The sequence below is a fragment of the Pholis gunnellus genome (assembly GCF_910591455.1).
Source record: "Pholis gunnellus genome assembly, chromosome: 5".
In the NCBI taxonomy this organism is placed as follows: Eukaryota; Metazoa; Chordata; class Actinopteri; order Perciformes; family Pholidae; genus Pholis; species Pholis gunnellus.
The window spans coordinates 15,264,673-15,290,240 of NC_136531.1; the positions used below are offsets into that span (position 1 = coordinate 15,264,673).

The window sequence follows — 25,568 nt, forward strand, 5'->3', positions numbered from 1 at the left end:
AGTAACGTAACCAAACTCAAAATGTTGTAAGCTAATCATGTGACCAGTTGGCCGAAAGCTGACGATATCGAGCAAATCTTACGTTGTATCAATGTTACCAATGTTGAAAACAATATCTATTTCCACTTGGTGGAAAAGTCCAACAAATACTCAAACTGAAACTAAAAGATCGGATTTCTTGAGTTGACACAAAAATAAATCCTACTGAAGCTTCCTGACACAGCGTGGAACTGTTCTACCTTCCTGTCGTACAGACGGAACTATTTCTGCGGTGCACATCTCCATTGCCATTGGCTGTTATTTGTTTGCTTCAAAACGCACGGCGCAACCGAATAGTAACGTAAACAATTGTGGTTTTGTGGAGTTTGGACTATAACCGGCAAGTGACAACTTTCTTTGCTATAGTTTTGTTTTTAAGCTAGCCATTTGTTTAACAGACCATAAGCTTAAGTTAGCAAGTTGTTTTTGTTTTAAGCTTAGCGTTAGCTGAGATTGATTAGCTGCCCCTCAGCTAATGCTAGCAGCACAAGGTAACGTTAATGAGAACGCAAGCTACCTAATATTTACCAGCTTTGTGAATTCGTTAGCGGAGTGCATGTGTTTTGAGACAGTTCAACTCCCACACAGCACTTTTGCCTTGAAAACAGCAGTGACATAATTAGCATAATTAGTGCATCTGATTCTAAAATAACGTTAATGGCACGTTTACATGATAACGTTAAGGGTATACACACCATATCGTTTCTAACTTGCCAATGCAAACTGTTTTGATTGCATCTAGGCAGCGCCTTCACCATGGAAGCAGAAGTTGAGTTTTTACGTGATCAAGGTAAGGACAAATCAGGGAGGACACACACTAGCAGGTTGTCTGCTCCATCAGAACCGTCCAGCCCAAAGCCGTCTCAAAAGATTAGTCCTGTTCCACTGGAGCGTAATAACAGCCCGTACATGCAACATGTGCCATGACTTCTTTATCATTACTGTTTGATGTCTACTTACACGCACACTAAATTGTAGATCATGAGTTTTTAAGTTAATGTTAGTTTAATGTCAAGGTGCTTTTGTGGGTTAGGGTTAGGGATACTCAACTCCAGATTAAAATGTCTGTTTTGCTCTTTTTCTACTTTCTGTTATTCTGCTAAGAATTATTGCTGAGTGGTATTGTTTTAAACTAGGACCCCTTTCATGAAAATGTGCCTTTAGTTTTGTGGAGAAACTTCAGCTCCGAATAGTAGACCAACGTGTGTGTGCGCTTGTTTGTTTGTTTGTTTGTTTGTTTTCAGTCCACAGACTAAATTCTGCTCTCAGCCAGTATCAGTGTGGACACCGCACTCAGTCGACACCATCTCTGGTACGAAGACATCTGTTAATAACTGAACAAACTGACAAAGTTTTGGCACATTATTTGGTATCTTCAGTGAACAACTTGTATTCAAGTGACTTTTACTTTGTCGGGAAATTATTTGAAAAGATATACCGTGTACATATGGAATTTTTGATGAATGAGGATTATTTAGAAGTAGAAGTGAACACTCCATGATGCTAACTCTCAACTCCGGCATCTCTGCTCATCAGGCTGAGGAAGCAAGACGGGCAGAGTCTCCTTCACCCTGGATCTCGGATAGAAGGTCAGGTGCAATAATTAAAAGTCTTTCTTGTACGACATATTCTTGTTCCAAGTCAGAGTTATGAGGACAACAGCCGTCTATGGATATGTGCGCACTGGATAGCAAGTACTTTTTGTTACACAAGTGGCATGATTATCCATCTGTGTTACAGTATAATGGCTCCTCTGATAGCGGAGTACGATCGGCACATGGGTGAAATGACTGAACAGCTGCAGAAATACCAGGTGACATAACACTTAAACAGTGACACACAAATTCAATTCGTACAGGGAAATTAAATATTGTACAAACTCACAAACATATTGAAGATTGGTACTTCATCTGTGGGAATATTATACATATACTGTTGATATATACTAAGGTAATGGGATGAATTAGTATAGCTCTTGAAATGTGCTTAATTAAATAGTAGATAGCTCAAAACTTTACATTTTGGAACTGGGTGATCTCTTGATCTGACCCTACATCCTAGATATCGGTTTGCTTTAATGAGTAATATATATTTTTAGGGAAGCACCCTGATTCTGAACACAAAATTCGGGAAAGCACAAATAAAGAGATGGAAACAGCTATTTTTTCTTCCCAGAGTTGGCCCTTATTATTTTGGGGGTAAACATGCCATGATTGATACAGCTGTGCATCAGCTATTTTTCTTCAAATCCATTCATAACATCGTGGCCACAAGATAAAAATGGACTGTATTATGGTGGCAACACGTTCATTTCACCAGCTGGTTGTTTCATTTACTACACATTGTTGAAAAGTGATCGCTATTATTTGTCTCCCACAGCCTCCCACATTTTGCTGTAAAAAAATATTCCATGTATGTTTATTTGTACATTGACAACTGTTAATATGTATTCCGTTAACAGAAAAGGTAGGATCCAACTCTTGCATGTTAGAGTAGCATTTCATCAGCTAAAGGATTCCACTATGAATAGCATTTATAGCAGTTTGACATTCTTTATAAATGACAGGAAAGACTTTAGATCTGAGAAATCTCTCTCGGCTGAGAGGTTGAGCTCCATCATGTTGTAAGTCTGTAAGTTTTGTTTCACTATTGTGATGAAAGCTTAATAAAGTAATATAAATTGTAAGCCTCCTATTTTTCCAAAAGTATTTTGACGAATGAAGTAGATTCTGGAGTTTCAAATATTCTTTTAACCATTTTAGTTTGAAGGTATAGTCCTCATCCCCGAAGTTCAGTATCTCCACGCCACCTTCGCCCCTCTAACCTGCTAAAATCTCCTTTCTAAATGATGGTATTTTTTTTCCAAAATGAAATTAATAAAAGCTTATTCATTTCTTTACAGAGGGATTTTTGGATAAAAAGAGAGGGTAGGATAAACAGACTAGAGATACCACCTGTTTTACTCTGCCTAACAAGGACAAATCCCTTTGAAGCCACATATTGAATGTTTTTTTTGTTTGAAATCATATTCCTGCATTCATTAAGACCCCAAAAAAAATATGATTTCTCAGGTATTTAGTACTTTTTATACTGGTGTATCACATATTAAAGTTTCTCCAGTCTTATACTGACAAAATATTTCACTTTTTGAAACACTGACTCTTAAGCCAGATGCCAGGGAGAAGGACTCGTATTGATTTATTCTGATCGTCCTCACAAAAATTCCTAGACCATGAAAATGATAACAATGTAAAATATGATTTGAGAGAAATTCAGCAACTATAAGAAAAATAACCAGAGAACTTGGGCAACCTTGGCAGATTGATCTGCAAAGTGAGAATGCTTTGGTGGAAATAGCATGACACAGCTACTACTACTGTGTTCCGACAATGGTGATGGATGTCTTACCAAAGCCAAATGTTTGACTTTAACATGAACTGATGCTCCGCTTTGTCGAATGCCTTATGAAAATCCCCAAACAAAGTTAAAGCATCCGATTCTGCATATTCAGAGTAATCTATTAGTTCCTGAATAAGCTTGATATTACGCTTGATTAGACAAGAAGCAAGTTTGAATTTCATTTATGATTTCACTGAAACCTTTTCTGAAGCATCTGGCAAAGATTAGAGAGAGCATTTCATAGGCTATATTTAGTAATGTTATTGGTTTCCAATTATCTATCAAAAGATCATCTTCATCTGGTTTGAGAAGCCGTGTTGTAATACATGGAAAATTCCGTTTTTTGCTTGTTCGAGGTCCCCCAGTTAAAGTGGGATAGAGGTGGCGTTCAGACGGTTCATAAAACATAGTTGAGATGTAAAGTGCAGTGTGAGGATGTGGCAAAATATTTCATGGATAATTCTATGTCGATATTAAATTCATTTGATGCCGTGAAGGTGGAAAAATTGCATTGCCAATGCATATTATGTTTGACAATACAACATTTGCCAGATTCAATTCCATGTCGGGTAATAACTACGCCCACGTCCGTTCTGCTATCTGAATACAGGCACCGAGACGGATCATTTTGTTGGTTGAACAGATACCGTCTCTGTACACCTCCAACATTTTCTCTTAAAGACACTGATCTTTGATCTTGTGTTAGTCTTGCATTACTTTTGAAATGTGCAAATCCGGACTAGGATTGATTCACAGGTGCCCTAAAATGTGTGAGGATGTGTCTTAACTAATTCATAACAAAGTGTTGGTCTACTTGTTTATATCAACAGGGGCTGATGTTAGATGTCAAAGTGAAGTTGGAGAGGGTTGTCAAGGAGAACGAAAGGTAGAAAAAGTTCCACTGGTTTTAAAGTTTAGAGAGTAGATACACAAGAGGAGATAAAAAGCAGTCATTTATCACATCAGTCAACGTCAACCAAGCGTTTCTGTCATGGCATATATCCTTGAAGAATGTAAGATATTAATCGGTTATCTATAATTATTATACAGTTGAGTGACTGATTGTATTTCTTTGTCTCACCAAAAATGTGTTAACAGTGAGATAGTAGAAGAAGTAATAATGCTAGTTTAGTTGTTACTTCTTTCTTTGTTGATAATCAAGGCATCTTGACCGTTCACGTTACAGCCAAATATAGTGTTCTTGGTCGGCTGTAATTAAGGTTGTGGTGTTTTATTTGAAATCAAGAACTATCTCTCATATCATTAGTTTTTAATATCAACCCCTACCTTTGCCAGGCTACATGCAGAGCTCAGGGAGTCTGTTGAGAAGCAGCTTCAGGCCCTGCCGGTGGCTTCAGGAGTGGAGGGCGGCGTGCTGACGGAGGAAGCAGTCATCAGAAACCTCCAAGAACAGGTCCAGCTGTGTGAACAGGTCAGCATATGGCTATGACTAAACATATACTGCATGTAGATTAAGATCACATTTAGTTTGCTGTCGTACTGGGAGTTGGATGAGAAGAACAATGTGTATATGTTTTTATCTCTGTGCATTAAGTTGTTCTTTCAAGGTGTGTTAAAAACGACACTGTGTAACTGCCGTCAAGCATTTATCTTAAATGCTAAACTAACGCTACAGTAGCACAAGTGGAGAAGAATCAGCAGGGTGACCCAATAATGTGAGTAATTCAGACATATTTACCTTATGTTTGGTCATACGCAGACAAAGTAAGGCTGTAATAGCAAAACCCCATTCATTTGTAAGACCATGAATGTCATATTACTTCTTTCAAAAGTGACAGTCTTGCTTTAAATGAATACGTTAATCTCGCTTGGTATAAGAACTGGAAGCAGAGGGAAACACTCATCCTAGCTCTGTCAAAGGTGCTTCCCGACAACTTAAAACTGTCATATTCCCATGTTGTTTCTCGTGTGTTTTAAATGCGTAGCAATAAAAAACAAAGACATAATGGTTTATTGAGTAGTTGACTCATGCATTGGAGTTGTTAACTGCCAACAACAACAGTTGGTCCCAGTGGCTCAACACTGCACGGCCCTTTAATTTAGTAGTGACTCGCTTGCTGACAAGACACATAACATAAAAGTAAGACAATTTTGGAGCAGTTTTACAGACTTTAGCAGTTTTCAATGCTGTTAGTGTCTGTCCTCCGTTAAGTTATCGTGTCCTGATTCAGTCCTTGAATGCACGGACATGGATGCAACTTGTAGTAAGGTAGCAATTACTTTCTGACACGCATTAATGCCTCCGAGTGTGTATAAACGTGCAGGCATATTTTTGTGTGTAATTGTTTAGGAGCGGTTGCAGGCTATGGAGCTGTGGCAGACAACAGCCCAGGAGCTGGACCTCCTCCAGCAGACCTACCAGAAGACTGTCTCTGATGGACAGATCCACCATACTCACAGACAGCAGCTTACGGTTCAGTATTTCCACATAAGCATTCAGGCCTTTTGCCACTAGATGGAGCCATTATCATACAAATGAGGTTAATTAGAGCAGCTTGGCCTCAGTTAATGCTTGATATAAGCATGAGGTAATTAAAAGCAGTTAACTTTTATTGAGTGCCTCTTTTTTTTCTTTTTTTCTGTCACAGGATCAGCTTGTTCAGTTCCAGCAGCACACACACCAACTTCAAGTGGCCAATCAGCAACTGGAATCAGTAAGTGATGGTTAATTAAAAGCTTGTTAAATTATGGCCTCCTAATTAGCCATGGGATCGAAATGCTGCACACTGCTTCAAAATTAACCCTGCTCTAATAATTAATCTTGTAACTAAGTGAATCGGTTTTCCAAATCACTCTGGTAGTTATCCAGAGCTGTCGTGTTGTATAATGGACTGTCCACTCGCTTGGTAATCCTCTAACTACTAGCACATACTGTTGTGCACTAGTCTCTCTCTCTCTCTTACCCACAGTCACATATAAATACAGTCAGAGTCACTGTTTAGACTCTATTTAGACAGTTATTGGAGATACGGCATGTTGTGCATATATTCATTTACATACATTACAAACCCATGAACACACATACACATGCAAGCCTTGTGCTTACTTAGGACAACATACAGTGTGCAGGGAGAGGGTAATACTATATCCCTCTGATGCATTTTTAATGAGAGGGCTAACCCTGGGCTTCCCCATCTCTGACTCCTCACACAAGCAGCCTTTTTTATTCGCTGTTTGTAAGAGCGATTGATCTGTAGCCATGAATCTCCTCTGGGTTTGCTCGAAAATCACCAAAACAAATTTGAAGAGATGTGTTTTTGGTGAAAGTTGTTTTTTGGGATAAAGTTTAAGTAGTGTGTTTGGAGTCATGCCACACAAATGGCAGTCTTGTCTCTCTTGCCACACACAGACTAACCAGCAGCTTCTGAAGACGGTGACGGAGCAGAGCACGGAGATGGAGGAGCAACACAGCCAGCTCAGGTAACTAAATACATCAGAGATTGAAAATGACTGCTGCCAGCTATCTTGCTCCGTGAATGTGCTCTATGAGGTAATTTTGACCCCTTTGACAACAATCAATTTCCCTCTTCAGTTGTGGACTTTTAATACCACAGGTTGCACCAGTGGAAATAATAACTGTAGGACAAATGGGTACATGCAGGATGCGCAATTAGTTTTGTGTGAAAGAGTCAAAGTGTGGTTGAACCCCTTGCTGGGAACTACAGGTTGACCATATGTTCCAAAATAGTGTAATGTGCATTATACTTTATGATCGGAAAAGGCCTTCACTTCTAAGTTAAAGGAATAGTTTAGGAGTCTAGCAGTGTGCAGGAATAGGGAAATTAATTATTCGCTTTTTTGTTGAAAATATTGATAGCCCTCTCATGTATTTACTTTAATATATAGCTACAACCAGCACCCTGATAAAACCTGGAAAAACAGCACAGCTCTGTTCAAAGGTAATTAAATCCATGTGTGAACACCACCAATGATCACAAGTGAACACGTTGCATCTCCTTTGCTTAATCCAAGAAGAAGGTGAATGCGTTTTTCCAAAAAAGACCAACATTTTTTTGTAATAACCAAATAACGTATACTATATATTCTCTAAATGCAAGATGGCAGTCAGGTTTCTATGTTGTTACACTCTTGGACTCTTGTTCGCTCTCTGTCCTCCTGGTGTAGGCAGGCCAAGGCTGAGCTGAGGACTGCCACGGCCAGAGTGGATGAGATGACCAAATTGCTACAAAATATCCAGGACCAGGTGCAGAGACGGGTGAGAGAAGATAAAAACTAAATCTACAGAATAAAATTTTACTGCAGAAGAAAATTGTTCGTTCCACCAAATGGGAGTAGGAAAGGTTGTGAAGAGATACTTGATCAGGAATCTTAAAGGTGAACACCTAAATGTTATTACCATGGCCTAGAAAAGTTCAATCAGTACTAAGAAAATGTAACCACATACTTGGGAGCATTCCCCTGGGTGCTTTCAGTGTCATCTTTCCCAAATCACTGTCTGTGGAGCTATCTTTGACTATCTTGATGACATAACACATTTGAGTTTTCGCACTCTAGTTTAGGGATTGTGGAGAGAGTCTTGGACCCTAAGAATTGTGTGTGTGTGTGTGTGTGTGTGTGTGTGTGTGTGTGTGTGTGTGTGTGTGTGTGTGTGTGTGTGTGTGTGTGTGTGTGTGTGTGTGTGTGTGTGTGTGTGTGTGTGTGTGTGTGTGTGTTTTTTAGGAGGAAGATGTGGCAGAGGCTCAGGGCCGAGAGGACGCAGCAGACAGACGACTCCAACAGCTTCAGGCGGCCTTGAGCCAGCTAGAGGCCAGGTGAGCGCAAGTCAAACCGCTCCTTTGTCTGCAATTGTCCTTTTCTGTAGAAGAGTTTCAATAATTTATGAAACGTATGCACCATTGTGAGATCTAAATTCCGATGGGGGCGAGGAAATTGTATAAAATCTTACTAAAGTGTTAAGAATTTCAGCATATTTTACAAATGGCTCACTAGACACGATCACACCACCTTCTGTTTTTTTTTCCATTTGACTTGAAATATATAGCAGTAGCCCAAAAACAATTTCATAAAAAATAGAGCTGTTGCTGAGCTTCTGGAAGCAGTGGGACGTCAGAATATTTGGGAATCCATGGAGTTTTACATCAAAATGACAGTGCCACAGAGCAGTTCCCTATCTTTTCCCCTGCTGCTAGTACTCACCCGTTTTTCTCCTCTGCCAGACTAAAAGCTGCATCTCACGAGGCTGAGGCAGTTCGCAGAGATCAAACTGTGTGGGAAAGAAAGGTGGGGGAACTCCAGGCACATTGTACCACCCTAGAAGAGGAGAAATATGAGGCCCTGGCCAAAGTCCGAGAGAGTGTTCAGGTGGCTGAGGAGGCTGCGTTGCAGAAGGACCAGGTGACTGCAGTCATTGTCTATCTCCTTCCAATCTCTATCCCTTCCCCGTTTTAAAAAAATATTTTTCCCTGAACAAGCCTTCCCCTCGATCTGTAAAGCTGCAACATCCTTTGACAATCAATCCTCTGTGTCCACATCTGTTCAGCACTTCGCCCACTAAAATGTGTAGCTGTGTCTCTTCATCCTCTTCCCTCAGGCCCTGTTAAGAGAGAAACAGAAGACAGAGGAGCTTGAGAAAACAAAGGAGGCCATCAAACAGTTAATCCAGGATGCTGCAGTCCGCACCAGAAAAGAGGTGCGGAGTTACTGACTGTCTGTGTAGACGTTGAAATAGTACTGAAACGTGAAATAATGTCAGCTGTCTGGATTAGGCTTATTTTACTAAATGCCCTTGATTTAATTTGCTCTTTGTACGACTAAAATCAGCTTTTATCATACCAAATGTATTGCATCATTATTAAAAACACCGGATGGTGTCAAGATATTTGGTGCCAACTCTATACTTAAATTATCAAAGAAATGAATATCTTTAAAAACTACAGCAACCCCAGAATTTCTGATTCATAATTAGCCTAACATGGAGGCACAACCTCTGACTGCACTGATGTACTAAGCCAAAAGCAAAGCACTGCTCTTTCCCCCTGCCTAACCTCAGTCAGAGACATGGTGATTAATGCTCAATTAATGGGTCTTCCTCATCAAGCCCTTAAACTGTTTAATCCTGTTAATGCAGCCTAGTATGACTGCAGCACTGGCTGTCATCTTAGTCTCTGGCTAGACTTCAACAAATGATGTCATTTAAGAGAGTAACTGTTGATGTGTTTGACTTTCTGTAAATTAGAGACCTTCCCTTGAATTTGCCCTTTTAACTTCCAGGACATTTTCTTTTGGAGTTAGAGGTTGATGTTAAACATGGCAGCCAAAGCTAAAGTTGTTGCCCTTCATTTTCCATCCCCCTCAAGAATTAATCCCAAAACTTGCTTACGTTGGTCGACCGACCTCAGACTTACCTGAGGTTTTAAGTACCACTCGGGCAGCTATGCGTGAGGGTTTGAGTTTCCCAAAATAATGGTGTTTCCAGGCTTATCAATTATTCAGCTTGCTTGGAACATTGACCACGGTGTTGCCACAAAAACAAATACCAGGCGCTATCCACAACTTTTGCGAATAGAAAACCAAAAAAGAGCCTGTATATTGTAGCCACACAAGGACGCTTGTGCATGTGAACAAAAGAGACACATGCTGCAGATGGTTTCGTGCTATTCCACTGATGGACAGCTGGTGAATGTGATGTGCTAAGAAATGCAGCAATATGTCAACAATGCAAAGGAAAAAGTAGCAAGCAAACATGGATGTAGACAATGAAGGGGAAGGTGAATGAAGGTGTCAAGGACTTTCTCTTCAGATGCTTTATGAGGAATTAAAATGCATTCAACATTAAGTAGGTGTCAAGGATACACACGGAATGATTGTGTTTTCGTTACCTTTAGAATGAGCCGTTTATATCTACGGGTCCTCTTCACAGAGCCAGCTGCCATGTTCCTACAGTAGCCCTGAACTGACGAACCAAACACTTGCTCTAGATAAGGCCATTTGCATTTGTTTTGTTTTCGCGCCGGCCACCGTAGTTCTACTACTCACTTGGCACACAAGTTTCAGTTGGTTGCAATCTGCAACCTCGCTGCTGGATGTTGCCAAATCCTACACATTGCACCTTTTAATTCAGATTGGACAAGCAAGCCATACGAAGATTTTTCATCTCCTTGCAAATGCTATGGGTACATGCAGCAGCCTACTCTTTATCTGTCTGATTTTTCCATTGCCTCCGATCTTTAGTGTTAAAGGAAAATGCTTGGTTGACACAATGGAAAACCTCATTCCTAAATGTTTTGGTCCACACAAGAGAATCCTCACAGCCTCAGTGCGTTTGACTGGTTCATTTCAGGTGATTTTAATCATTTGAACGTGCTGCCCAAAGGTTTAAAAAAGCACAGTCAATGAAAAAGTCTGAATATGGTAACCTTCCGCACTCATGTTTTGACTTAACTTTTGAGTTAAGTCCCCAACTCAAGTACCCTTTTTCCATCTAATAAAAGTGACTGTCTATTGGATATAATTGCAAAGCGATCGCACTGCCCAGATCCCAGTAATCATGCCCATTTTGGAACTGTGTGACACTATCTTTAACAGGTGGATAATGTGCGTAAGCAGTGCAACGTTCAAATCCACCGTATGGCTGAGGAGCTGTCTGCACTGCAGCTGGTAAGAACGTAGCCTGTTAAAGACAAATCCCTTTCAACATTACATTAAGTCCTTTTTTTTCAGACTCCACCTGTCTGCTCGTGTGTTTTCTATTTTTTTTTTATTCCGACTCTCATTGTTCTCTCTTTCCACCTCTCTTTAGGAGTGTGCAGATAAAGAGTCTCGGATTGCAAAGTCCCTGCGAGAGAGAAAAGCTGTAGAGGAGGAGCTGGAGATGGTATCAGTGAAACCACAAGAAAGACGCTACTAAACTAATCTCCCGAGTTCTGATAGTGTTTGATTGCGTGATTGTAAACACGTTTTTGTTTTAGGTTTATAAGGAGGGCAGGGCAGAGCCAGAGTTCAGGAAGATAGATGCCCTTCACCAGAGGTGTCTAGATGCAGATAGGATGAAGGAAGACGTGAGCCTCACTCTGCAAAGCACACAGAACAAACTGAAAAAGATGGAGATGGAGTAAGTGTAGCTTTGCATTGTATGTTTGCTCTTCACTAGTTCAAACTCAACATATTCTTGTCAGGAAGTTAAGCACTCCACCTTTACTCCATTCCTTCTCACATCCTCACAACACTCACAACAGCAGGGGGAGGTGCCCTACGTGGCTGCCAATAGTGATGCATACAAAAAAAATAAACCATTTTGTCCTCTTCTATGTCTCTCTCACTTTTTCCTTTCTTGATCCATCTGTGCTTGTGTAGCTACAGTGAGGAGCTGTTACGGTGCCAGGAGGAAGTGCGGCGGCTGCAGGGCTGTCTGGCTGCAGCCCGGGACGACTGTGTGGGTGTAAGCGAGGAGCGGCTCCAGCTGCAACAGGAGAACTTGCAGCTCCGCAAGGAGATGGATGAGCTGCGCAAGGCTACCTCGCTGATCCAAAAGAAGGCAAAACAACAGGTAACCTAATGATAGATAGAACGGGAAGGACATGGAGGAAGAGGGGCTCTATACCAGAAATGCAAGAAAAGAAAAGTTTAGATAAGAGTTAAGTTGGATTTTTGCAGTAAATGAAGAAAGGGAAGGAAGTGACTCTGCAAGGCAAACATGTTAAAAGAGTGCTCTCCTATTAGAACGATGAACAGGAAGGATGGAAGAAGGGGGTCAGTGGAAGGGACATAAGGGGATTAGAGGACGGACAGCGGGCTAAAGGGGAATTATTTACATAAACAGTAATTTAGTATTGCTCTTCTATAAAGATGGCACTTCAAATGTTCTATATTGCAAACTTCAGGCACTCGCATGTAGTGGAGCGGGAGTAGTGCAAAGCAGCCACTTGCGCCACACACACACTGCACTGTAATCAACCAGTTCAATAAGGTGCTGACATTTCTTTCTTTTCTGCATCTACTTAAGTCTGTATTTAAAAGCATGGTATTCACAAGGATAATACAATTTTGCCACACAATGTGTAAGTACTACACAGGGTTTCACACTCAAATCAACGTTCGCACGATACACGATTGATGCTTGATACACAAGTATCAATCTTACACTTTTAGCATAAACGATGCTGGTATTTGATCATAAACCAAAATATTGGACAAAATTCATATTTTGACCCGATGATGACGCCAGATTTTAAAGTTATGGGTTCACTCTGGAGACCATGCATGTCAGTGTAACATTTTGTGCTAATCCATCTGATAGGTGGTAAGAGAAAACTTACAGGACAATTCAGGGGATCACCAAAGTCAGTAGGATTCCTTTGAGGAAGAGGAATGTCTCTACACATTGTCATGTCAATCCATCCAGTAGTTGTTGACGTTTTCCAGTCTGTACAAACCTGGTCGACCAACAGACTTGTCATTCATAGAGGCCCTAGCATGGCTAAATGCAGCAGAGGCAGAGATAGCCTTAGTCCTGAGCCCCTCGATCCTACAATACCATTAATTCAACTCATTAACTTGTATTAACTTCTTTAGTTACACCATACCTGCCTGTCAATGCCCACATCTTTCATAACTCCCCACTTTCAGTTTGTAATCAGCCTTTTATTGTACGAATCTGTTGTCTCAAAGCCCAAGCTGAGATAACACTGAAGACTTTGTCAGGACTTTTTTTGCAGACGCATAAAGCTCCCTGATGACATTAAACAACTGTTACAGACTGTTTCAGGCTCAGAAGCAGTACTCACGAACAATTAAACTAATTGTTTAGTTTGAAATCAGTGGAGTGCCCTTTTTAAAGAGATAGTTTGGATGTTTTGAAGTGAGGCTGTATGTGGTATTTACACTCAGTCAGTGTATTACCTTCAATAGACGGCAGTCAGCACTCCCCCAGTTTGGAGAAACAGACAGGTGTACCAGAACGGCAGCAAGTCAATGTACTGCTGTGGATATAAGCTACCTAATAGAAAGGTTCACCTAAAAAACATCAGTTTAGATATATACTATGATTAAAACATTTACCATTCTGGAAGCTATTACTGCAAGAAATATTTAGAAACTGGCAAAAAAGGTGATAGGTTAAGTTAAAAACTGTAAAACACTGAAGATATAATACATGTTGCAATACAACACGTCATGCTTACATAGTGATACAGGCTAATATTATACAATGATAACACGAATATCATGAATTTTTATTGTGCATGCGTTTCTTCTTCATCTACTGAAACGATGTTGGACCAGCCAGGTGACCTTATACACCCCACCTGACTGTGCTGCGCTCCCTCTAGCTCTCACAGATGGAGCAGGAGTACAACCTGAAGGAGCAGGGACTTGACGCACGCGTGCAGGAGCTGGAGGAATGCAGCCAAAGCTCCAGAGCTGATCTGACGCGCCTCCTCACAGCACAGCAAAAAAGTACCCAGCGCTGGAAAGAAGAGGCTAAGAACCTTGTACAGGCCTTCGAGACTAAAATCACTGGCCTCAAGTAAGAACTTGTGAAGATAGATTTAACTTTACAAAACGTGCACTGAGAAATGTGCTTCAGGACTAAAATGTTGCCTGTAAAATCCTTAAAAGAAAGGGAATGTAATAGGCCTACTCTAACGATATCTGTCAGTGTGGTGTGTTTTCCTTGTGTAGATAAATGTGAAGCAATGTGGTGCACAAAAAGAGCTGGCAGGCTGAGCAAAAGATTTCTGGTCAAATAAAAGCGTACGATGATAACCAGTCGAATGGAAATTAGTGGATTTCTGACAGACTGTGACAACAACACTGTTCCGATCCCATTATGTTTCAATGTACATCAATTTTTACTACAAAACATGCAATTCAATACTTTCTTCTGATACTGCCTAAGGATAGCACTGGACACACTGGATAAAGGGCAAAGCAACAGCTAAAGTGAAGCAACGAAGATTTCGATTACAGTTGAAACAAAAATTGCCCTCAGCAACAGCTGTTCTACACTGTCAAATAGTGTATGTGTCGAATGTAGAATTACTTTATAAAAAGCATTATTAATGTTTCATCTCTGTGATAAAATAGTTTCTCTTTTTACGTCTATTTCAGAGCAGAGCTGAATCGGCAGAAGCATCGTTCACACGAGCTGGAGATGCAGCTTGAAACTTACCATAACACTGTTGCTGAGGTTTGTGTAACACACACATGCACACAAACATCCATGCAGCTTAATTTTCGCTACAAGAATTTCTGAGAAAATTCTGGTCGTGCAAAAAGAAAATGAATATATTTGTCCTGCATTGTAGGACGCCATCCTCTACATTTGTAACAGTGTGCTCAGAAAAGCAGCTACAAGAAGCAGGAGGCATTTTACTAGAAGCCTACAACATTAGTGTCAGAAGTACCAAGCAGCGTTACAAAGACAGTAGGGGAATTGTTTAAATTCATGCAGTCCATCCTATGGACTTCAACACAATATTGGACTGTCACACATCTACTAACAGCCTAAAAATAGTCTTCTACAGTAATGGTTAGTGATAATCACACCATATGTTCTTTGGCACTTCAGTGCACAAAAACCTTTAACATATTGCATTTCATTAAATAATTATGGTTTGACTCTAAGTAACTAATTGGTGTGTGTGTGTGTGTGTGTGTTTGTGCAGTATGAGAGCCAGCTAGTAGAGTATCAAGAGAAGACAAGTCGTCTTCAGAGACGACTGACACAAGCTGAACAAAAGGCAACTACTGCGACACAACAGGTATGGGTACTCTTGAGTCTGACATGGAGAGATGTGTATTTACCAGTTTCTTATCTCATTTAATACTGACATTAATTTATTATGCTTTATGTTTTTTTAATTTTATTTTAACAGCTGAGTATGTTAGCATCACAGCGAAGGAAAGCAGCCATGGTTGATCCAGAGACTGTATAGCAGTGACTGTCACCGTGCTATAGGAACAACAGTTTTTGATAATATGATATCAACATTTGGCCAAAGACATAAGACAACAATTGTGTTGTCTGTGAGCTGGTTATTTGAAGGCAATGTGTTCTAATGTTATGCACTAATATTCCATGGATTGAATGTGTCTGATGTGTATTGTATGTAAAACAAACTCTTTTACCACTACAAAATAAACACCTCCAAATACACCCTGGTCTTTGTTGTGTACACAGAAATATGGTGAAATGGAAATCCAATGCTTAGGGTCCCTCTATGGCATGGCTTTTTATTTTGTGGGGTTAAAAATATTACACCCCAATTTTGGGGAGCCTGGGGGTCCCCTGATGATATCAATCATAACATGTGTTTGTTGTCTGAGGGTTAAATGCTTCTTCGCATTTGTCAAGCTGCAGAGATGCATAGCGGAAGAGAATTGTGCTGCTAGGATACCGTAAACCGAGCAGCTCCGGGGCGGCAAAACGTAACGTTACATAGTTAACGTTATAGATAGTTTTATCTCGATTAGTTATAGAAGCCATACCAAAACATTTCGTCAGAGCTGAATATATGATACGGTAGGCATGTTTTGATGTTTGTTTTTATTTTTTTAGGCATGTTTGAATACCTCGCAGAGATTTTCAGCAAGTTCAAAAAGTTTAACTTAACGTTACCTTTTAACGTTAGCGTTTATGAGCTAACGTTAGGTTAGTTAATGTTATCTTTGACAACAGTTAAAAATCCAAGGCATTTTACTAGAATACGCTGTTTTATTCAGTTTTCAAGTTATTTTAGATCGGTGACACAACTCTTTATTTCTAGGGCAGGTTATCGTTTCAAACTTTACAGACAAAAAGGCAAAATATGACTAACTTAACGTTATATATGAAGTTAGTTGTGAAAATAAAATAATTTGTCTGATTAAAATAACCTTTACTGACGTTACTACTTTACTAAGTTTATAACTCCTCCGTCCTGCTGTGCCTCCACCGTCTCAGAGCCTGTAAGGACACATGCCATGGCCTCACCAGACCCTGAATCTCCGAGATCTGGTGAAAGACGGGAGTCCAGAGGTAGGCCCACCTAAGACAGGGCGCTTTAGGTTTTATGAAAATGTGTTAGTTATGTCTGACGTGTTGTATTGAATAAACAAGCTCAAATTGTGACAGCAAGCTATAGCACTGACACTTCCTGTGGCAAGCTCAGCTGAAACGACTTGCCCCGGCAGTTTGTTAATTTACAGCCGTTTGGGAGAGGTGCCCCAGCAGTTGCCGGTTTTAAGCCTTTATTTTGTAAGTTATTTGACAAAATGTGACAATACATCAAGGTCCTTGAGAGTATGACTGCTCTTAGTTGTAATAGTTCTCGTTAAAAAATGCCGAATATTAGTATTATAGCTAATTGTTTGTGATTAAACTAAGCTAATATAGGCTAACGTTAGTTGGCACTTCCACTGCCTGAAAGTGTGTATCGTTGCCATAGCAACAAGTGCCAACTGACGTTACCTTATATTAGCTTAGTTTAATCAAAACGGTTAAACCAAGTACAACTACCAACAGTCGAACTCTAATATGCTGTCACATATTGTCAAAATACAAAAATGCCCCCCCCCCCGACCGTGGCAACCGGTGCGGCAAGTCACATGGCAGCTGAACTTGCCACAGGAAGAGCCACTGTTAGCGGCCGCTGCCACAACTTGAGCCAGCTCCAACTTGTTAATTCAGTGTCAGTGGTAAACTTAAATTGCGATTGACATACTGTCCCAGAATGGCTGCAGCTCCCTAAACTACCGAGCGCCACCGCCATCTCACCAAGGCCCCCAGTTGTTCAAGACACACAGGTGAGGCTTGGCAAAAATATGATCAAACTGACAATATGAAACACCATCTCCTGCACACTCAATGTAGTACTTCCTATGTATTCATGTAGAGTCTATCATCCTTAGCTCAGTCAAAAAGTATTTACGGTATGTAGATGTTGGACTTTTGTAGCTGTCACTTTCTTCGCCTTTATCTAGGCTGTGCTGAAAAGAAGATGGAAACAACCCAGCATCCACCACTTAAAAGACCGTGAGCGGATGTATTTTCCAGGCTGGGACACTCAGTTGCCTTCATCTCAACAAACAGAGCAGCCACACAGGTGGCGTGAGAAATTGCATGTTCACCTACCTTCTCTGAAAACCAGGACCAAGGTCAGTGACGGACATGTTTAAAAAGAGAACAAGCTTTGCTTGAAAAATGTCCATATAGTGCATGATAGACAGATTCCTCAAAAGTATCTACACTTAAATTGAATCATAAGTATAAAATAAAGGCATTGCTAAAACCCAAGACTACAATTAAAACTGTGGCAAATGCATCAAGTTTCCACTTATCAGTCAATAACTGGTGACAAATTGTAGTGTAATGTCAAAATGGTCTCGGATAAATGAGGCTCTTCAGGCAGAAGCTTGACAAAGCCTTTGTTTAAGCCCCAATTAATTGATCATTGACTTTGAATAAACTCTGTGCAGGAGGAAATTAATTTTTCATTGTGTCTCTTCTCAGATGTCCCACAATGTGGTGTCAACCCCTATACCCCCCAATTTGCCCATTTCTCTCGAGAAATACTTGATAGGGGTGGAGAAGGTTGACTACATCAACAGCGAGGATTTGGAAGAAGAGGAGAAATACTTCTACTCCAAGCTGATCTGCATCCCCTTCTTTGCAAACTTCAAAAAGTGGAAACCGTTTTACACCTGGCGCACCAACGTTCGCATCAAGAAGTTTCATACGGTCAGGACGTCAATCCAAAGCAACTTGTTTATTTTGAATCAGGTATATGACAGTGTGTATAAATTGAGGTCTGGATTTTCTCTTAATCTGTGTTAATGATCTTGAGTATGGAATTTCATTCTCTGTAAATTTGTTCACTGAGCAAAACTCTTACAGGTTTACAACATTTCATTACTTAATTAACATTTGTATATGCAATACAGTCTCTAAGTCTTGGACTGATGGACATCAGGAAAATGTGTCATCAAATGAGTGACAGAGACTTGTGTCCCATGGAGAAAGAACACACTTACACGCTGCAGGAGTTCCAGGACATCCCGTTAAAACATCTACAAGAGGTACAATTGTACATCTATACATAAATTTGTACAGATCTTTGAAGTGTGCTTCCTCAGCTGCTCATTGCCCGTATTTGTTCATTATTATCAGGTGTTTAATGACTTATGGAAGTTCCGAGACCTGGTGAAGGATCTGACAGCTTGTGCATTCCGAAACTGCTTGACGGAATTTCAATCTAAAAGTTCGTGCACACTGTGCATTTGGAGACACTGGAGTGTACATGCCTAGACCATAATGTTAATAGTTTGATTGTATGCTTTGTGTTTCACAGTGTATTATTGTAGAGAGACGTTTGTTCCAATAGCCAAAAGGTAAGTCGTTATCTTGTATTTGTTTATCTTTACTTCTCTTTGCTTTCTGTATCTATTTGTGTACCAGACATACCTGCTTTTTAAAATCACAGTAAGCATTTCTACATGTCACGGTCAAAAAACACAAGTGTAAAAAATGAAATGAACAATGGCTGAATTCTAGTTAACTGTTATGGATTACTTGGGCACTAAATCTGTCAAACAGTGCAGTTGGTAATGTTATTAGTAAAGCCGGTTATTCTCCTTTGTGACACATCAAAACGTTTGCTGTGAAAAAGGCCTGTGACACATCCATCACATTAACCCAGTTAAACCCTTCTCTGCCCCTCACCTACCCAGCTTCATCCGTATTGTTGAGTATATGGTTGCAAACACCTTGAACTTCATAGTTGCAAATACAGTGGCCAACATACTGGCTGTGCTCCAAGAGAAGGTATGTGGAACACCCAGCCATGCCATTATTCAGAGTTGGAGCCTGAGATCTGAGGTTGACCCTACTGAAGAAGAGATGAGTCAGAAGGTAGGGTATTGTTTAAATTCCAACAATGGTAATTACTATATCCATCAAATGGGTTTTCAAGCACGTACAGACCAGTGTTGAGTTTTGGTTTTGGTTGGTGTGTGTGTCTTAGTCAGAAACATGCTGTGGTCAACCTATGTTCACCTCTGAGCTGATGCTGGACCTGAATGCTTTGACCTACGAACCCTCTGAGGAGGACTTTCAGGTTAGTTTTCCAAATTGTTACGAACTGTTATGTTTTACGCCATTTAGTACCCATTTAATACCCTACAGTATCTCTTTGAATTCCTACAGGAGACTTTTCAAGAGATGGTTGTTTTTTTTATGAAAACAGTGTTGTCAGTGAAAGGAATTCAAATAGATCCTGTTTTACTGAAATGGACATTCCCTGGAGTCTTCTGTAAGGTAGTAAAAAAAATCTCAACCTCAACCCGACAGCCCTGATGTGTATATTCAGCATTGTTCTGAATGTTACTGTGGTTAATATGTCAAAAACATAAAGGTATTGCTAGACTTTACCCTGTAATTGATCTTTGATTTGTAGTCAATGTATGAGTTTATATTTGCAGTTGTTGACTTTTAGAAAGCGAAAGCGAAATACATGAGGCGAGATAATTCCCGTTTGGAATCAATGATAGCGAAGGATGACCAACTTCAGAGTTCCATCCAGAAAATCAAGGTCAGGTTTTTACTTTGCATATAGGTTTCTATCTCTTGAGGTTGCACTTTGTCTGTACAGTAATGTGTATGTGTATGTATAGGCCTGACTTGTTTTTCCCCTTAGGAATCATTCCAATTTGCCTTTGACGCAGCAGAAGTGTACTCACAGACATTCGAGCGTTTTCATCCGCTCTATATAGAGAACCAGAATCTGGATCTGGATGCATTGCAGCAAAAGGATCACGGTGATGCACTTTACATCAACATAAACATTGTTTTTGTTACAGATCCCACATCGAACACAAAGAGCTGGTTTCTCATTTATAAAACAGTGCATAGGACCCACACTAAATGTCTCGGGTCTGTGCCTTTGGTGAAGTCTAAATAAAAGTACACCTCTTAGCTTTCCTCTGGCTTAAAGATACCTCATGGAGTTACATTAAGTGTTTATCACCAAAACGCATCAGTGTGTCTATTTACATCTATTGTTTGCTAGCCCGCAGTATTCTTCTTCACTTCCTTTGTTGGGCACATTGCTACATTTCTTGATGTGCTACGGTCACCAATTGGCTATCAGCAGAATAACATCAATCTGTTCCATCAAGGAAAAATATGTTATACATTTCGCATAAGATCTAAATGTGGACACATTTATGTCAATATGTTTGCATCTTCTAAATCAGACTTGACTTGGTCACAACAATAAAAGAAAATACAGACATTCAGCAAGCAAACATACACACATTGTAGTTGGTAAAGCATGCAAAATAGCACAGTTCTTTAAACCGTTGGATGTTGACTGCTTTATCTCACAGATGTGTCCTCTTTTGGAAAAGCACTGGAGTTATACCACAGTGAGCTTAAGGAGTTCGCAGCCATCCAACAGAAAACACATCTTGGCTCACTGCTTGTGGACAAAACACTGCTCAAAGAAAAGCTTGTGTCTTCCGCGCTCCGCTGTCAAGAGGTGAGGACGAGCAATGTGCAAACACATACAACGCATCAGTTTATGGTTAAAGGGTTATGGAGCTTTTGATTTAAACAGAGGGGCAGTGAGGCCATTCTGTATTGATACAATCTCACTGAAGTGAAAACATAAGCAAGGTCCAGGGCCTCGGTGAGTGAAAAACTTGGGAGAAAATATTTTCTGACAAAACCGGATATTCAAATAGCGCTACTGCAAAAATCTTGAAGGCATGTAGGAATCATTGTTCTGCTCTGAATCTCTGCTCCAGGCCATCCACCAGAAGCTTACCCAGAAGGCTCGGATGAAGCTAGATGCTACCATTGCTGAGGTTTTTGAAGTGAAGTATGAACTAGAGTCCAGTCCCTCCACCACAGCTGAGTTAGCCAACTCCCTCACACTCTTGGATACGATTTGGGAAAGGGTAAGACACACATTTAACATTAAAAGCAGTTTCTAGTTTAGCAAAATCAAGAAAGTTAATTTTACATGATGTACTCCTCAACCAAGTATCCTCTCTCCTCTTCTGTCCCCTCTTCTCGCCTCTTCTCCTTTTTGACTTTATTCTACTTTCTTTTTCTCCATTTTTACCAGATTACGGTGCTTGAAGCGGAGCAGGAGACATTATGTCAGATGTACAGTCTGATTAACATGTACTCAGTTCCCGTGCCAACTGAGGATCTGCTTGATTTTGCCACCTTGCAACCCTACATTAACGACCTGTACTTCATCATCAGTGCTGCATTACTAGAGAGGGGCTCCATCGCTGACAAGCTGCGCAGCGCCCTGCAGAAGGACCTCAAGGAGCTGAACCGTGAGGTCATACAAATCAAGCTTAAGTCACTGGTACGTGGATACGTTTTAATCATTTTTCTATTAACCATAGTTTGGTTTACTCAAGGTGTGTAAATATGTTGTTGATTTATTTGTACTTGTTTGCCTTGTGGTTTCTCATGCGTAGGATCCGCAACTCCTTGACATCAATGCAGATTCCTCCCAAGTGCATCTGCTGCTGGAAGGCATCCAAATGTCCATAGACAAACTGCAGGCCCAGGCCCACGTCTACACCTCCTACCAGAAGACATTGAAGGTGCTGTAATTTTTAAGATCCTTCATTCATCCTTCATTCAAAATGATTCTAGCAAAAAAACATGTCTCAAGTCGAAATGATTTTATTTTGTTTTGAAAAACTGGGTCTAAAGCCGAAACTGTCATTTTGTTTTAACTTTACCTGCAAACAAGCCAATTTACGCTGCCCAAATTAGTTTCCACCCTCTACCTTCTGATAAATAAAGGTGGAGGACACCAACTTTGACACCCTGGAAGAGCTAATTGCAGAGTTTAGGCTGAAACAGCTGCTGTGGGACTCTCTCGAGAAATGGGACTCTTTGTCAGATGGATGGAGGGAGGTGAGTTGTACTCAACACACTGTATCTGAAGGCCTGGACACACATATGCACAGACACATGTAAATAGCTCTTCCTCTCTTTTAAGTTTGACTGTGTCCTTCCATATTCACCCATCTCCAGAGCACACTTGAGGAGCTGGACCTGGAGCAGATTAGCTCACAGATCACAACATACAGCAAATACATCAACCAGCTGGAAAAGGGCCTGTCGAGCAACAATGTAGTGCCAATTCTTAAGAAGAAGGTGGAAGTCACGAAACAGAGGGTGGGTAGCTGTGACTGATGTGTGTGTGTATTGTCTGTAGTGTGTGGCATAAAAAACAAAATGAATGTTATTAATGTTGAAATGATGTCATAGTCAAATATATACTGCAGAAGTTGAATTGGTTCTTGAGTACAGCTTTATGTCTCTATCTAAATGATATTCATGTGTTTTCCGTCAGCTGCCTGTGATCACTGATCTATGTAACCCAAGTATGAAGCTAGAGCACAGGAAGATTCTGGAGTCTGTTGTGGGGATCTCCCTGAATAGGAAGGAGTTTACCTTGGCTGCTTTGGAGAAGCTCAATATCTTCTCCTATGGCCTGAAGATACAGGAGGTAACACATGCTTAAAGGCTACATAATGACCTTCTCTTGCTTTAGTTTTGGGACCACAGTTATTGCTGACTATTAAAACTATTAAGGAACTTTAATTTCTTGTTCACTTTGGCGGTCCCTGTGGAAAAAAACTGTCGTGTTTCTGAGGTCAAGGATAGAAGCACACAAGCTGCTTGTACTTGATATCTTGTCTGTGTATCTTATCTGGCCTGGATAAACAGGAGTAACACATCCCTTGACTTTTAGGTGTCAGGGCAGGCTTCAGGAGAGGCATCAGTGAAGACCATTTATACAAAGGTGCGGGGAAAGGGAACTGCCTTCCAACTACCTGAATATGTATATGCAATAGAAGTGTAGTCTCTACCTTCCTGTCTGCTGAATATCATTTGATTTTAATCATGAGATTTTGATGCCCACACAGCCAATTTGATGACTCATAGTGAATGACTCAACGATTGCATCTTCGCATACAGAGGATTTAGCTTTTTGTACATTTGCAAAGATGCTCCTTAGTATCATATAAAGCTTAATCCATATTTTTTTTTATAATTAACACTTGTGACCATAAGTGCAGTGGGTGTGTCATCGTAACTTTTGAGGATTTTGTGGCTAGTGCCTAGTGGCATGTTATGAGCTGATGGTTGCAACATGGTGCGATTTGGAGTAAGTGGATATGGGAGAAGCTGGCATTGATAATAGCCAATTAAAATCAATCACCAGCTTTTGTTTTCTATTGATCCTTGCTGCTACCATGCAGCTCTAGTCTGGAGTTGTCCACTATTCAGGTTTGATACTTTAACTTCAACCTTTACCCACTGCCCTCTCAATGAGCCATGTAGGTGACGGACATTTGGTGTAACACGGCGTTCACTGTGCTGTCTCATGGGGACTCTAAAGACGTCTTCATCTTGGGAGACACGGATGATATCCAGGTGGTAACATGCAGCACACAGTCTTTTGTAGCACACTAGTAGTGTTTCGGTACTAATTGTGTGTGTTTTCATGTTTGTTTTACTGTGAAGGTACTCCTGGATGACAGCATCATCAATCTAGGCTGGGTGGCATCTTCTCGCTACGTAGCTCCCATCGAAGATGTGGTGAACATTTTGCTGGAAAAGCTGACCCACTTCAACCAAATACTGGTAACGGTTTTGAAAAGAATGGAACATAGTGATCTTTCGTTTGGCTCCAAGTGACTCTTCTCTAGGCTTCTCTCAATGCAAAATGCAAATTTTGACTTTGAATTTGGTCTCAAATGTTACACAGTAGCGCTCCCTAGTGGCTGCAAACGAGAAGACAAAGTTCTTTTGCTTTGATTATATTTAATGAGTGCTATATTCTGGTTTATGTAAGGCGATACTAACAGTATTACTATTACATATCACAATTGGCCTTTACCTTTTAAATTCTCTTTCTTCTGCTCACATTGTTTTAACAGCCCTCTGCCCCTCTATTTCTTTCTTCTCGCTCTCCTCTCCTACCATCCTTGCCAGGATGAGTGGCTTACATGCCAAAGGAACTGGCTTTATCTAGAGAGTATCTTCATGGCCCCAGACATCAATATGCAGCTGCCTGCTCAGTCCAAGATGTTTTTCAAGGTGGACAAGTCTTGGAAGGATATCATGGCAAAGGTCAAACTGAGGCCTAATGCCCTTAAAGCCGCCATGCAGCCTAGTAGGTTCCCATAAAGCATTGATGGAAAAATAAGACAAGAAGACATGTATATGTGGTAGGGCAGACAGAGTCACACAATTGCATGTGTACTCTGTTTATGCTATGCAGATCTGTTGGAGACTTTTCAACGCAACAACACTTTTTTGGATAAGATACAGAAGTGTCTGGAAAACTACCTGGAGTCCAAGAGATTAATCTTCCCAAGGTATACACACATACTTGGTTTGTTACATACTAGAACGGGGCTTTTACATCATACTCTATATTCTTTTTTTTATCATCCTGTTTTTTCTTCCCTTTCCTGGTTATTTTTCCCTGTGCACAAACTACATTTTAAACATATGACTATAATATATACAGTGTGATTCTCTGCCTGTTCTCTCTTGACAGGTTACCAGTTGTTACTCTAAACATCTCTTCCCAGTGAACACTGGGTGATAAACACTATGATCTGGATCCTGATGTGTTGTGTTAAATGCCCTGATAATTCCTCTACCCTCGCAGGTTCTACTTCTTAACTAATGACGAGCTGCTAAAGATCTTGGCCCAGACAAGAAACCCCCAAGCAGTGCAGCCCCACCTTAAGAAGTGTTTTGATGCCATTACACGGCTAGAGTTTGCTTTACTGCCCGAATCTTCTGAGACCAATACAGAAACCGTGCTGGATGTTGGAAAACAGGAGACAAACTACAGCAAAGTCATCCTGAACATGGTTTCCCCTGAGGGAGAGAAGGTCAGGTTTGAGCAACCTTAACACCTTTGGTCATCATGCTCTGTTATATATTCTGTAATTATCTTGTTTCAGTGCTTGCTGAGAGCACGAGTTAACAGAAATACATTCATGTGCTACCTTCCTTAGTCTATATTCTATAACAATATTTAACCCTGTCAGCCATCTCAAATGAAGTTCCCAAATTGTGCCAAAACTTGTGTGAGCAGTAATTAAGGCAAAAACTG

General features: G+C 40.5%; 2 protein-coding genes across 2 annotated transcripts in view; both read left to right on the forward strand.

Annotated features, from left to right (window-relative positions):
• Positions 1–300: 300 nt before the first annotated feature.
• On the forward strand, positions 301–15,540 carry sclt1 (sodium channel and clathrin linker 1). Its single transcript, XM_079160286.1, has 22 exons — positions 301–383; positions 786–829; positions 1,284–1,351; positions 1,576–1,628; positions 1,780–1,852; positions 4,269–4,324; positions 4,735–4,870; positions 5,750–5,872; positions 6,048–6,113; positions 6,809–6,879; positions 7,585–7,675; positions 8,140–8,231; positions 8,637–8,814; positions 9,011–9,109; positions 11,005–11,076; positions 11,219–11,293; positions 11,388–11,530; positions 11,773–11,965; positions 13,746–13,942; positions 14,527–14,605; positions 15,084–15,179; positions 15,294–15,540. Exons 2-22 carry the CDS (start codon positions 796–798, stop codon positions 15,351–15,353), a joined length of 2,055 nt encoding a protein of 684 aa, XP_079016412.1. The 5' UTR covers positions 301–383; positions 786–795; the 3' UTR covers positions 15,354–15,540.
• Positions 15,541–16,380: 840 nt separating this feature from the next.
• The window catches only part of dnah6 (dynein, axonemal, heavy chain 6), a gene marked incomplete at both ends in the record, with an annotated part of 48,017 nt that continues 38,829 nt past the window's right edge, over positions 16,381–25,568 (forward strand). Inside the window, 23 exons of the mRNA XM_079160027.1 lie at positions 16,381–16,435; positions 17,129–17,202; positions 17,380–17,553; positions 17,909–18,136; positions 18,340–18,474; positions 18,566–18,656; positions 18,747–18,786; positions 19,126–19,306; positions 19,419–19,511; positions 20,091–20,211; positions 20,782–20,933; positions 21,202–21,354; positions 21,525–21,776; positions 21,892–22,020; positions 22,226–22,339; positions 22,460–22,603; positions 22,782–22,937; positions 23,184–23,234; positions 23,777–23,869; positions 23,960–24,079; positions 24,431–24,611; positions 24,720–24,816; positions 25,116–25,344. Coding sequence (XP_079016153.1) covers positions 16,381–16,435; positions 17,129–17,202; positions 17,380–17,553; positions 17,909–18,136; positions 18,340–18,474; positions 18,566–18,656; positions 18,747–18,786; positions 19,126–19,306; positions 19,419–19,511; positions 20,091–20,211; positions 20,782–20,933; positions 21,202–21,354; positions 21,525–21,776; positions 21,892–22,020; positions 22,226–22,339; positions 22,460–22,603; positions 22,782–22,937; positions 23,184–23,234; positions 23,777–23,869; positions 23,960–24,079; positions 24,431–24,611; positions 24,720–24,816; positions 25,116–25,344 — 3,063 coding nt within the window. The remainder of the gene's footprint in view (positions 16,436–17,128; positions 17,203–17,379; positions 17,554–17,908; positions 18,137–18,339; positions 18,475–18,565; positions 18,657–18,746; positions 18,787–19,125; positions 19,307–19,418; positions 19,512–20,090; positions 20,212–20,781; positions 20,934–21,201; positions 21,355–21,524; positions 21,777–21,891; positions 22,021–22,225; positions 22,340–22,459; positions 22,604–22,781; positions 22,938–23,183; positions 23,235–23,776; positions 23,870–23,959; positions 24,080–24,430; positions 24,612–24,719; positions 24,817–25,115; positions 25,345–25,568) is intronic.

Coding starts and splice junctions, on each gene's coding strand:
- sclt1 (XM_079160286.1), top strand. CDS start 796: ATGGAAGCAGAAGTTGAGTTTTTACGTGATCAAG. Junction 830..1,283: donor TGAGTTTTTACGTGATCAAG/GTAAGGACAAAT, acceptor GTTTGTTTTCAG/TCCACAGACTAAATTCTGCT. Junction 5,873..6,047: donor CTCACAGACAGCAGCTTACG/GTTCAGTATTTC, acceptor TTTCTGTCACAG/GATCAGCTTGTTCAGTTCCA.